At 44.3% G+C, this 14301-nt stretch overlaps 1 protein-coding gene across 5 annotated transcripts in view; it reads left to right on the top strand.

Moving 5' to 3' along the window:
* step (cytohesin steppke) overlaps window positions 1-10558 on the top strand; it is a 90694-nt gene extending 80136 nt beyond the window's left edge. For all 5 annotated transcript variants that reach the window (XM_037430569.2, XM_037430571.2, XM_037430568.2 and 2 more), the window contains exons 2-5: window positions 1371-2162; window positions 4794-4870; window positions 7281-7501; window positions 10355-10558. In XM_037430569.2, the coding sequence (XP_037286466.1) occupies window positions 1371-2162; window positions 4794-4870; window positions 7281-7501; window positions 10355-10436 (1172 nt within the window). In that variant the 3' untranslated portion in view covers window positions 10437-10558. The remainder of the gene's footprint in view (window positions 1-1370; window positions 2163-4793; window positions 4871-7280; window positions 7502-10354) is intronic.
* Window positions 10559-14301: the final 3743 nt, after the last annotated feature.

Here is a 14301-nt window from a genome sequence, read left to right on the forward strand (position 1 = left end):
CCGTTTGGCGACTAAAAAGGAACATCAAAAGGAACGCCGATCCATTGTCAGACCTGGCGCCGGTCCTAACAGTAGGCAGCCGGTCGTTCGGTTACTTGTTTGAAGATTAAAGGAGCGCCGCTCCCTCTTCCGCTCTGGCGCCGGTCACAACAACACAGGGACCATGGCAGACATGGACTAGCGCGAGCTTACTACTCCAGTTACAACGTACCGTTGTAAGTTTGCGCTTGTCCTTGCCTGCCTTGTCTCTGTGTTCTCATTGTGCATACATAGTTACCTATACCAAGTGTGAACCAGCCCGCCCAGCAGCAAGTGGTAATAATTCCCGAGTTCCTGCAGCCGGTGTTCGTTGTGTGATGATTCTGAGAGCACTACGCACTGTGACAGCGGTATAAAATTAGATGTAGTATCGGTGTTACCTCGTTGCCATGCCCTTAGGGTCATTTGAATAGGGCACGCGCTTAAAGGTCTTCTATAGGACCGACTCGCGGCTACTTCATTTAATTAGCTGCAGGGCGTCGTCGTATCGTGTCTGACGACGACCGCACTGCCAACGCGCGGGCGTCGCGCAGACGCTCCCATCCACGTACGCCCGCGCCCTTGTCCGATAAGCACCCGAGATAAGCGAGCAGCATTGGCATGCCTCTGGCGCTTGTTGCATATGCCAGTCTATGTACCCGTCATAGTTGCTTTGGAGAGTGCTATTTATAGCGTGGCGAGCCGCTATATGCTTTTGCGATCGGGGGAAAAAAAAAAGCCCCAGTGCATGCATTCGCTCGAGAGGTGGAGTGCCTTGCAGAGACACTCTCGTCGGCGTATGGCCACTGCGTCCCCTTTCTAGGCCTCAGCCTCTGGGCGTGGCTTTATTGTCGCGCCTCTATTGCAGGACTATGCAGATACGAGCGGTTGGCTTGGCGTGGTCGTATGCTATATCTTTTTTGTTGTTGTTGTTATCAGTGCGTTCCCTTCCGCCAACGCGGAGTCGTGAGTGCCAGCCGTGCCGTCCGCATTTTCGTTACGCAGCTGTTTGCGTATGGTTAAGCAAGCGGCGTGTCCGATGGTGTATACCGTGACCCGCGAGGAAACACACACAAAAAAACGCTGTTATATACGCGCCGAAGTCCGCAGCGAAAAAAAAAAAATACGATTGCGCAAGCGTAAGTTATGAGCGCCTTCAAAGAACTTTCGAATGACTTCTGCGCTGGGTTTCGTTTTGCGTACGTAGTGTTGTTTCGAGTGTTTTCCGCGGGAGTCGCCGACGCTCTAGCGAATAATTCGTTCTAGAAGCCTTTCTTTCTAGCAAAGCCGCAACGCAGCGAGTTGTTGTCGTTTTCTCACAGCCGTTCTTCCTTCCGTCTTGTTTTGCGCAGACCTGACTCTGGAGGAGCAGCGGCTGCTCGCCGACATCAGGCAGCGCAAGGCCGAGCTCCTCCAAGAGATCCAGCAGCTCAAGGACGAGATCGAGGAAGTGACGGCCGAGATGGAGCGGCTCGAGGCCCAGGAGTCCGCGGACGGCTCCAAGGGGGCCACGCGCAGCAAGCAGCTCTCCATCGGCAAAAAGAAGTTCAACATGGACCCCAAGAAGGGCATCGAGTACCTCGTCGAGCACGGCCTGCTGCGCGCCGACGCGCCGCTCGAGGTCGCCCAGTTCCTCTACGGCGGCCAGGGCCTCAACAAGACGGCCATCGGCGAGTACCTGGGCGAGCGGTCCGACTTCAACATGCGCGTTCTGGACGCCTTCGTCGAGCTGCACGACTTCACGGACCTGATCCTGGTGCAGGCGCTGCGCCAGTTCCTCTGGTCGTTCCGTCTTCCGGGCGAGGCGCAGAAGATCGACCGCATGATGGAGAAGTTCGCGCACCGCTACTGCCAGCTCAACCCGGGCGTGTTCAGCAACGCGGACACGTGCTACGTTCTCTCGTTCGCCATCATCATGCTCAACACGGCGCTGCACAACCCGTGCGTGCGCGACAAGCCCTCGCTGGAGCAGTTCGTCGTCATGAACCGCGGCATCAACAACGGCGGCGACCTGCCCCGGGAGCTGCTCGCCTCGCTCTACGAGAGCATCCGCCAGGAGCCCTTCAAGATACCCGAGGACGACGGCAACGACCTCATGCACACCTTCTTCAACCCGGACCGCGAGGGCTGGCTCTGGAAGCAGGGTACGGTTTTTCTTTTGTTTTCTTTTTGTCTTTGGCTTAATCTACGCCTTGCCGTTAAAGCACTCGGCCCCAAGTCGATACTTGCGCAGTTTTCGCTTTGTTGATTGATTGATTTGTGGGGTTTAACGTCCCAAAACCACTATTTGATTATGAGAGACGCCGTAGTGGAGGGCTCCGGAAATTTCGACCACCTGGGGTTCTTTAACGTGCACCCAAATCTGAGCACACGGGCCTACAACATTTCCGCCTCCATCGGAAACGCAGCCGCCGCAGCCGGGAATCGAACCCGCCACCTGCGGGTCAGCAGCCGAGTACCTTAGCCACTAGACCACCGCGGCAGGGCAGTTTTCGCTTTGTTAGTTTTATCAGGTGACCTATATCTCGTTTCTACTTGCAGCCCCCCCCCCCCCCCCCCCCTTTTTTTTTGTTTCCGCGGCGTGGACCATTCTCTAAGAAGTTCAGAACCGTGTGAGGCGTCCTCCTGGTCTGTTGCGAACAAATAGCTTTACTGCAGTAGACCATCCCGCTGCCTTTAAGCATTACTTTCAGCATCCTAATTCATAGCATGCGCCGGGCTTATGCTGAAAGTACCCTCCTTCGCCTGAAATTCTGTTGCCATTGTGGAGGAAGGTAGACATTGTTGTGCAAATAAGATGGCCCCAGCGTTTTACAAATTGTCTGTTGATAAAAATGTCTCCTAATATATTTGTTGTACAAACCAACGGAAAGTAAGCATGAAGAGTATTCTAGTGCTTCGAATATTAAAGAGTGCGGCTGCATTTCCGATGGAGGCGGAAATGTTGTAGGCCCGTGTACTCAGATTTGGGTGCACGTTAAAGAACCCCAGGTGGTCAAAATTTCCGGAGCCCTCCACTACGGCGTCTCTCATAATCATATAGTGGTTTTGGGACGTTAAACCCCACAAATCAATCAATCAATATTAAAGAGTGCAGTATCCGAAATGGACGAATAAGCGTATATGTTACCGCATGTATCACCTCCTGAAAAGGTGGTTTCGCTGCAGTGCTTAGCTACTATGCCGTGAAATCATCTATTTAACGGTTATCCGTTGCCGCGAAGCCACGCTTCAAGGTTAAATGTACTTGTGACCTGCGCTTCGACTACTATCTTTTAAGTTTAAAAATGTGTTATGCGGATTTTTATGCGCTACGTATAGCAAATCTTGAAATGTAACGGCGATCAGAAGATTGGGCAAAGAAGTTGTGGCTTTTGAGCATCTTGAATTGTGGCAGTAATGCTTGGCGATTATAGCGTCAGCATGACCCTGCTAGCACCCTGCTGCAGTGTTGCTTTCACTTTGCTTCAAGCCTAAAAAGGGACATTAAAAAAAGCCTTGTTTAAGCCTTAGAAATATTGTGCAAGTAAGGTCATGAATAAATTGCTAAAATTTAACATAATGTACAGTTTGTATTACTCGAGCAATTCAATGAACGATTATTATACCTAATTACTATTTGCTTCGAACTTCAAGTTCACCATTTGCCGATTAAAAGTGAAAAAGATGGTCAGAGGTTTGTGCAAGGAAGTTGTAGCTTTTGAGCATCATTTGAATTGTGGCATTAATGCTTTGCTATTATATAGTGTTAGCATCACCCATGTTTCGAGTTTTATTGGCAATAGTGGACATTTCAGTCTGTGCAGAATGCTTCACGTTTGATTGCTTAGCACTCATTTTGCCATTAGCATATTACTTTAAAATATTCTCTGTTCACATGGAAGCATATATTAATTTTAGTCCCAGGAGCACATGGGCGCATTGTTCCTGGGTGACTTGTGTCGATTGCACATTTCAATTACTTACCTGCTTATTCGTTGCAGCGCTTGTCTTTAACATTAAATTAAAAGAACGGGTCTGTTGAGTGCATTCGCTATGCACCCTAGAAACGACCTACAAGCTTTACCAGGTTATGTCGGGTAGCAGCCATTTTGAGAGATATGTCAGTTCACCCTTTTCATAGCCGTGTGGGTGCTTTTATACACTGCAGGGTTTGCTTAACTAATGGCAATACCGATCAGGGTTTTGATGAAAACAGTGTGTGCTCTGGCAATGCTGTAGTTCGTTTCTTGCATTTGGTTTGGCCAGAAGAGCTACACATAAATATTCCTCACCACAGGACAGTGTGGGCACATTTATTGCGGAATTTGCTATGTCGCCATTAGTTCGGGTAACTCGCTAGTGGGAAAGCTACCTGTGAAATTGTTGCAAGAAATAGTAATGCATAAAATTTTATGGCCTACAAATTTATTATTTCTTGACAAAGCTCGCTGGTGGTGTTGTCTTTGTTTCCTCATGGATGCTTTGCTTTTCAGCGTATTCGTGACCCCATGTACAAATCTAATACTTTTGCTTATTGCACAAACTTCACTGTTGCGCTTGTATTCTTATGAAAATACAAATAGCTAAGCTACTTGTCACTGAGCTGCCTGTGCTCCATGAAATGTAGTTCCAAACAAATGTTTATGAAACTGCATTAACAATGACTTGCTGTGTTGCTGCCACCATGTAGAAAAATCTTCAATTTCAAATATAATTTGCGAGTCGTTGACTGGTTGTTCAGTCTTTTGGTTCCTGTCTTCTAATCATCTTGTGGTGGCCTTTGCTACTTGCAGGTGGTCGTTATAAAAGCTGGAAGAGGCGATGGTTTATTCTGAATGACAACTGCCTCTACTACTTTGAGTACACTACGGTAAGTACAATATTTGTGGTTGCTTTTCTTCTGTGCAGACATTCAACACTGACAGTGTGTTATGTTGGGCTAGTTGGTGCAAAGGCATATAGTTGCCTGAAATTACCTAGGGGAGGCTCTGGTGCTGTGATCCTTTAGCCACAATGGGAATGATGGGTAGTACACAAATTTGGTGAGTCTTCGTTCTTGCGGGCTTCCAACACAGTTGTGGCTTTGTTTATTGCTGTGTTTTCGTTTTGCTTTGAATAAAATAATTAACCGTTATGAAGTCCGTGAACAGATTTGAATTAGACAGCCTAAAAGGCTAGTGGTGAAAGGCAACTGATGAATATTGGCGGATAGTCATTTCGCTACAAAGAAGTTCCGAGCCAGGCAAAGCTGAACGGAGCCAAAAGTTTGAAGATTAGACAAATTGTTGTACTATCCATCATTCCCCTGCTGGCTGGAGTGCCACACGTTGCAGCTTCCATAGACACTAGTGCCAGAGTTCTCTCTAGTGTATTTATTGAAAACTGTGCTATGACACTTAAGGGACGTATCTCAAAGTTTAAAACCAAAAGGACAAGAAGCGACAGAACATCTACCAATAAAGCTTGCACAGCAAGAAGCAGCATCTCTCACACCCACATAATGCCGAGCCTGAATTGAGGGCCAAACAGACTGGCAAGGGCTCACTGTAGGCTTGACAAAACACTGCATTTGACCAGTTTGTATACAGCTACATTAAATATGTGGTGCAACATTGAGTACAGCCAATAATACCCAACACTAAATTTGAAGTGAATTTGGTTGATAAATGCTTGCTTCAAGAAAAAAAAACAAGAAAAACCCAATAATTTACAGACTCTGGCAAGTGCAGTTTGTCATGTGTGTTTAGTGTTTGTGTATAGTGAGACAGTAACCTGATGCTGTTTCTGAATTGTGGGACTTGTTTCTTACCATTTCTTGCTTGACCTCTTTATCATCCATAGGAAAATGTGACAGCCGTGCTAGGGGTGGTGCTGAAAATCAGATTTTCAAGGAATTTCACTATCATAGCTGACAGCTAAATCTGATTGATTGAATGGTATATGGGGTCTAATGTCCCCAAACCACGATATGATTGAGAGATGCAGTAATGGAGGGCTCAGGAAATTTCGACTTCCTGGGGTTCTTTAAGGTGTCCCCGAATTTGAGCACATGGGCCTACAGTATTTTCGCCTCCATCAAAAATGCAGCCGCCGCAGCCGGGATTCGATCCCGCGACCTGCGGGTCAGCAGTCGAGTACCGTAGCCACTACACCACCGGGGCGGGGCGACAGCTAAATCTCGTCATGTGATATGTATTTTGTGAACAGTGTGCTTATTTGGGGGGGTTTTAGCTACAAGCTCCCAGCAAGATGAAATAATTTAGGCAACAATATGAAATGAATGAGGAAAGGCACAAGCCCAAGTAGGTTACTGGTTATGTCAATAGTGATTATGAGATTGTTTTACAATCTATTGTAGCCCCGCCGCGGTGGTCTAGTGGCTATGGTACTCGGCTGCTGACCCGCAGGTTGCGGGTTCGAATCCCGGCTGCGGCGGCTGCATTTCCGATGGAGGCGGAAATGTTGTAGGCTTGTGTGCTCAGATTTGGGTGCACGTTAAAGAACCCCAGGTGGTCAAAATTTCCAGAGTTCTCCACTACTGCGTCTCTCATAATCATATGGTGGTTTTGGGACGTTAAACCCCACATATCAATCAAATCAATCAACAACCTATTGTAAAATTTTACAAACTGTTGTGACTCCATTTAAGGCATTCTGTACCCATTTCTATGTATACTGTGACAAAGTATATCAGTTGTTATTATGTATACTTGCATGTCCAGATGAGTGCATTATTACATGGTTTTTGGGCAGCCATGTTGTCTCACCCTCTGAGATGTGAAAATTGTGATGCGGAAATGAGCGATTTTTCGGGACGAGTGAGCATGTAGATTATTGCACTTTTACAGACAAGTGGAATAAGTTTAAAAACTTGCAATTAGGCTGTGTCTTCAAGCCAGAGTTCTTCAATCAAATGAGTCGTGAATTTCTCTATAGGTCCTATTGTAGGCTGATTGTGGTATTATTGCTGACCAAAAAAAGCTAACTAATGAACGCTCGTGAGGACGCCAGCACTGCATGTGGTGTGGAAGAGTTCGTGAAGAGTATATGCAGGGTCGCAGGCTGCTGTGGCGATCTAGTGTTTTGTACTGCTGATCCCATGTGACGATCTGCAGGCCCATGTAGAATTGGCCACGGGCCTGTCGGGATTTGGCAGCGCTGTTTTGAAATTTGTACAGTTGAAGAACTCTTGCTTCAAGTACCACCAGTCACCATTTTTGCTTGTAACCTTCCTTCTGCTAATGTACTAAGCCATCCTGTCCTGTTGTTTGTTCACACAGGACAAAGAACCTCGCGGCATCATCCCATTAGAGAATGTGCAAGTGAAGGAAGTCCAGGACAGGCACAAGCCCAACTGCTTCGAGCTCTACTCGGTGGGCAGCGAACTGATCAAGGCATGCAAGACCGACTCGGAAGGCAAGGTGGTCGAAGGCAAACACACCGTCTACCGCATGTCAGCTGCCACACCCGAGGAGAAGGACCAGTGGATACAGTGCCTCCGGTTAGTAGTACTCTTACCAATGGAGGAGTTACCTGCTCTTCGTTATGTGGCAATCTTGGAGATTTCAATGCTGTGCAGCTGATCTGCAGTTGAAACAGATTGTTTCGAACTTGGGTTGTATCCAACTGTCTTGGTCTGAACATTTGACATTTCAACGAAAATCCTCTCCAAAAACATTGAACTGTGCTGCACTCTTCTAGAAACACAATTAATAAGAACAAACACACAATGATTCCAAGAGAAGCATAGGGCACTTTACGAGAAGTAATTGCAATGTAAATGTGAAGAAAGGAGAAGTAACGCCACTGGCAGGATCCGAATTGGCGTCCTTCGAAAATCGTGGCAGTGGGGACTTATCTTTTCGTCTGCTTTTCTTTCTTTGCAATTACATTACAATTACTTCTAATAACATCCTGAATACTTTGCTTGGCATACTTCTTTGTTTGTTCTCATCAATATTGTGTCTAACAAAAAAAACGAGTCCTTAAACTTACACTCCTTTCCTTCACTCTTATGAACAGGCATACATATAATTTTCACTATATTGAACGAAACATTATTCTGCGCTACACTCTTGTTCGGCTTGGAGGTGTAGGGTTACGGTGCTTAACTGCAGACCTGCAAGTCGCAGGTTCAACCCTGGCCATGGCTGCGACATTCAAATTTAGGTGAAATTCTAAAAGCCCATGCATGTTATACATCAGTGCAGACTAAAGGATATGAAATGGTCGATATTTCTGTGAGCCCTTACAACAGTGTGCCTCACAAAGATGTTGTCCGTTTGACGCATAAAACTCCAGATGTTATTACTTATTGCACTAAACTACTGTACGCGCACTTCTTGTGGCTCCACGATCGCTTCTTGCATGGTTGGAAATATTTGTGCCAACATAATTACACTCGCTTGGTAGGTGCTGTTAAACAGGTTAATGAACCTGAAGGGAAGCGAACCTAATTGAAGGCAATTTGTCTCAATTTTTTTTTTTTAGGCAAAGCTTTTCTTCTTGTGTACATGTGTTTGCCGACTGGCCAAACCCCAGACGCTTCTTGTCGCAAGCGGTAGTGCATTTTGTAACAGTATTATTTGTGTTTCATCAAGACGGATTTCCGTTACAAGCTTCACTGCTCAGCAGATGTGCAATGAGGCGAGACAAACTATTGGTTAGAGGAACGACTGTGCAGTTTAGTTCACTTTTGGTGCATGTATGTGCCTTTTTCGAATCTCTAAGCCATCAATTGATTGATATGTGAAGTTTAACGTCCCAAAACCACCATATGATTATGAGAGACGCCGTAGTGGAGGGCTCCGGAAATTTCGACCACCTGGGGTTCTTTAACGTGCACCCAAATCTGAGCACACGGGCCTACAACATTTACGCCTCCATCGGAAATGCAGCCGCCGCAGCCGGGATTTGAACCCGCGACCTGCGGGTTCTAAGCCATCAAAACTGTGTCATCTCTTAAAGGTTCAATATATGAGTGCTTGATTGTGTGTACTATTGGGGTGGAAAAAGACGTGAATAGGGTGGCACATACGTGCGTCATTGTTCCGCACTTATTTTCGAGTGGTTGTTCCCTAGATGATAACAAAAAAGCCACTACAGGAGAAACGTGTGGCAGCATGCGGCTGATTTCAGTTTTGCTCACTCGCATTCTTAATGCGTTCAGAAAATTTTATACATGAAAATGTGAATGGGAGAAACAATCTGATCTGTCATTGTGCATTCTAGTGCCGTATTAAGAGTATTTTTTTTTCTTGGAGAACTAAACAGCACGTTTGCAGCCTAACACTGACGTCATGGACGCCATGGCGGCATGATGTGTTTACTTCATGACATGATGAAGTAACCATGAAGTCATGGACGCCATGGCGTCGTGACGTGTTTACTTCATGATGTCACGAAGTAAACATGATGATTACGTTGAAAAATCGGCATGCTGAAAAGGTAGTGTGATCTCAAAAGTGGAAAGAAAAAAAAGGGCGTTCTTGCAAAGGGAACAATCGCAGTGTTTTTACTTAAGGCTGTTTGAGTCTCATAATAAATAAAGCAGCATTCGTATCGGCTATGGTGAATGAGAAAATTATCAGTAAACTTAAGCTCTATTTTTTAGTGCAGTAGCAGGTATGCGCTTCAGTTCTGTAGCTATCTCAGTGCTGTCAAGAAAAGTTGTCTCCGAGAATAGCATTTTTTTTATTGCCACCAAGTTCATAGCGTGATGAAAAGAGTGTCCTGTGCGGTTCGCATTTTTTTCCATCGCCCCTTTACGTATATTCTTTTCTTTGGGTTCCTCAAAATCATGTGGTCACAACGCCCTTTCAGTGTTTCCCTTGCAACACTTGCTAGTTGAGCTGCTCCCAGTTTTTGTGAAATTCATAGCTGCTCATTACTCGTGCATATTGTCAAAAACCTAGAAATACAGTAAAATGCTTGTTTTGTACTGTGCAAACAAAAGTGTTGTGACAGCAGACTCGCTCATTATGTCTTGGTTTTAATATTTTTAGCAGTTGCTATTTGTCTTCCCCGGGTTACCATGTTAAGAGAGGTTTTTTGTTATGTATGCAATGTATGTATCAATGAAATCTATGGCGAATTATTAGATATTTTTGATGCTATGTGCCAGTATATACACCTTGAATTCCACGGCCACACAGTGAACTTGTTGAACTGCTTGCAACCGGTATCTAGCAATCTGAAGTCTTCCGGGACTGAGATTTGAAACAAGTATCATCAATTTTCTAAGAGCCAGAACATGCAGTTTCATAGCAAGTATGCCGTTACATAGAAAAAAAAATTGGGCTAGTAGTAGTAGTTATGCCTAACCTCGCACCATGCATTATCTCTGCCATTGCAGCCAAAGCATCAGCCACAACCCGTTCTACGACATGCTATCGGCACGCAAGAAAAAAGCAGCGCAGCACTACAACCATAAGTGATGAGAGATGCGGGTCCCCTGCAAGCCGTCCTCTTCCAAGACAGTGAATCTAGTCACAATTTTTGTACATATTATATATAAGCCATCTAATGATTTGCAATAATAAACGGTGATTTTACTATATCTCTGTGTCTCGAAGTAATGTCACAACATTGCACCCTCCAAGAAAACCTTGTGCATACTTCTTACGTCATCTTTTTGGCAGTCACAGACGGGGGAGAAAATTTTCGAAAGGTTGCATCCCAAGCTGAAGAAGCACTGCGTCTCATTCACATCACAACAGGAATGAAAACAAGGCCACAAAGACAGCACACCACTTATATGTAGATAGCACTTCATCCTTTCAACCTTCTCAACATAATAATATTTTACATATGTCAGTATTGCCTTACCAAACCACAAGACTTTCCCATCTTCACCGGGTGCACCAGCAAGCCTCGAGACATCTTTCTTATTTTGTTTACCTTTCAGCCTATTGGCTGAGATCAAAAAAGTAGACTTTGTTATTGTATGGATTAGATTTTGCAGGCACTGTTTTCCACCTTTATGTAGTGTTAATTTTTCTGCTCATATGAACAAATACGTTGTTTGCCAGAGTGCTGCATTAGCGCAAACCTGTGTAACAGCACGGCTAGTGATTGTTGTGAGTAAGCGGTTTCGAAGAGTGTGACTATTTATAGTATTGAATATATGGCTGGTATAATATGGCAGATAGCCTGCTGCATTATCTGTTAAGAGGTCTTCACGTTTTCCTCAAACAGTCGCAAGCTCTCTAACCCACACTTGCTCTCCGACGTAAAAGGCGGGTGACAGGGACCCGCGTGTTTATGTTTGGGGAACAGGATGACTGTGCCCTCGCTGGACCTGACTGGCCCTTGCTAAACTAGATGGTGCAGCTAACAATACAGGAAGAGAGAGTGGTCGGTGCGAGGACTCTGTGGCCAAAAAGGCAGTGACAGGGGCCCCCTTAAGCAATGGTAAATAGTGTAGATAAATGTCTTGTGCAATATAGAAAGCTATCATGGGCAAATTATTGAGTTGAATATCTTTTTTATAACATTACCCAAGCTCTCGTTTTTTATGGCTGTGCTATACTTACGAAGATGAACTTTATTGTACATGTTCACCAGTTTTATGATTGCCTAGGCGCAGCTCACATTTTTAAATATCTGTAAACGTTTAAGTGGTGTGAAAGTAACTTGTGCTTTTAAATGTTGGCTACTCAATTTGTGGACTCCATAATCAGACGTGATTAGATGTCCAAAATTTGATGACTCGTGCGCCTTTAGTGGTAATCGTGAAAAGGATCTCAATAAGGTAGATGCTTAATGCACACGAAGAGGTAACAGAGAAAAGGCTTGAGACACATGAACACTGACAACAGAAATTGGCAGACCGCATGTACTGTGGGAATTCATGACATGCGAAGCACGAATGAAGAAAGTTATGTCACATTAAAATGAGTGCAAGGTTACGAGGTAGATGTAGATTATGCCATGCATGACTTTCATGCCATGATTATCATGTCTGGATGCGTCATTTACCTTCGTCGTCTATTCGTATATGCGCAGCTAGCCAAATGGTGGTGAGCGTACTATGAGCGTAGCATATAGTCATGTTTTATGTGACATGCAAGTCATGATTATCATGTTTGGACGTGTCATTTACGTTCGTCATCCATTCACGTCATGCAGTATCAAGTTTGGTATATGTGAAGCTAGCGAAAGGGCCTCAAGTGCATCATGAGCGTGATATGTTGTCACGTTCTGACATGACACTCATGTCTTGTTTATCATGTTTGTACCAGTCATATACCTTCGTCATTCATTGATGTCACCTAACACCATATTTGGTATAAGTGAAGCTAGCGAAACGGCCACGAGCGTATCATGAGCGTAGCATGTGGTCATGCTCTTACATGACACGCATCTCATGATTATCGTGTGTGCACCAGACATGTACCTTCATCTGTTCACGTCCCGTAATACCAAATTTGGTATATGTGAAGCAAGTGAAACAATTGTGAACGCACCATGAGCGTGGAGCGTAATCATGACGAGTCATAACATGAAAATCATGACATGCATATTATGATTTTGACATTAGGCTCTGTCACTTATGTTAGCCATGCAGGTATGTTATACCATACTAGTTTTGCAAAATGTCATGTGAACGAAACCACCGCAAGACCAGCAAGACCATGAAATGTAAATCATCACGTTCATTAGATACTTATCATGATTTTCATGTTATGATTAGTCAATTATGGTCGTCATACAGTCATGTTATGCCATACCGATTTTGGTATCAATGCCATTATCGAGACGGCCAGGAGAGCTAAAAGTGGTAGGCGGATAGATAGGCTCAAAAGTTGCCAAAGTTCGCTAAGAAATTCTTCGCATTTAATATTTCACTTAAAAACAAGTGACCACTTTTGTGGAGAAAAAAAATAGTTCACACATCACATGTTCACTAACCTGCAGATAATTCCTGTTTATGCAAAAAAGATAGCTACATTTTCGAAAAAATGAATGAGTGTACAGTGTATGGACACACAGTTCTCAACCAAACTTTTAAGCAGTACTGCTTCAATGACTTGGCTACCTTCAATGCTAGAACGCTATCTAGTGAGGCTAGTCTAGCTGTGGTATTCGAGGAATTAAAGGTTGTTAAATGGGATCTAATTAGGCTCAGCGAAGTTAGGAGGACAACTCAGGCTCATACAGCACTGAAGAATGGACACATCCTTTGCTATCGTGAATTAGTTGACAGCAAAGAACTACGGGTGAGATTTCTTATACACAAGAACATCACTGGCAATACAGAGGAATACTATAGCATCATTGAGAGGGTGAAAAGTATCATAATTTTAACAAAAGGTACAAGATGAACGTGGTACAGGCCTACGCGCCTGTATCGAGCCATGACGATCATTTGGTTGAATGTTTCTATGAAGGCTTTTATAAGTCGGCCATTAATCAAGTAATGACGCGGTATACTATTCTGATGGGCGACTTTAACGCCAAAGTAGGCAAGAAACAGGCCACACACCATGCAGTGGTGAAATATATGGCATCGAATCTAGAAATTCTCGAGGGCAGTTATTAGTAGAGGTGGCAGAACGTAATAATTTCCGATATTGAATACCTTCTTTAGAAAACGGGCTAAACATTAGTGGACATGGCAAAGTCCTAATGAGTAAACTAAAGATGAAAGAGACTTCATTCGGTGGGCACTCCCAGGCAATTTACAGCATGTAGAAGTAGTTGGCTAGATCCGATGTAGTGACCATAGAATGGTATGAGCTCGTATTCACCTATATTTAAAAAGCAAAGGCATAAACTGATACGCAAGAAGCTAATTAATTAGCTAGCGGTGAGAGAAAAAGTACAGGAATTCAGAATTTCGCTTCAGATAAACTCGAGACCTCTTCGGACTTATGAACTCCGAACCATGCCTAACATAAATTTCAAGAAAACGATATATCCACTACATTTGGCTTTATTACAAAACACATGGTGAACACTTATAGCTAAGAGAAAATCGATATGGCAAAAGAATCAAATCAGTTTTTGTGCTGTGGCCCCTGCGTAAGTTTTTTACAAAAGCATATAGAATAACACTGTAGTACCCGAAAAAAATGGGCAAGTAATACATGCCATGTATGTCAAAATTGAGGGTTATGTTAAAGCATCTCAATATGGAAGGGTTTGGGTGTGAGGGTGAGCTCTGACTGTGGCTCACTATCACATACCCCTCTAGTAACATTGTGCGTTATTTGGCATAGTGATGCTCTTAACATGTACGCAGACAGGGCAAAGCAAGACCAAAGGAGGCGAAGTATAATGCCGAGTTGGAAAACGTAT

The sequence above is a fragment of the Rhipicephalus microplus genome, chromosome 7 (genome assembly GCF_043290135.1).
Source record: "Rhipicephalus microplus isolate Deutch F79 chromosome 7, USDA_Rmic, whole genome shotgun sequence".
Classification (NCBI taxonomy): domain Eukaryota; kingdom Metazoa; phylum Arthropoda; class Arachnida; order Ixodida; family Ixodidae; genus Rhipicephalus; species Rhipicephalus microplus.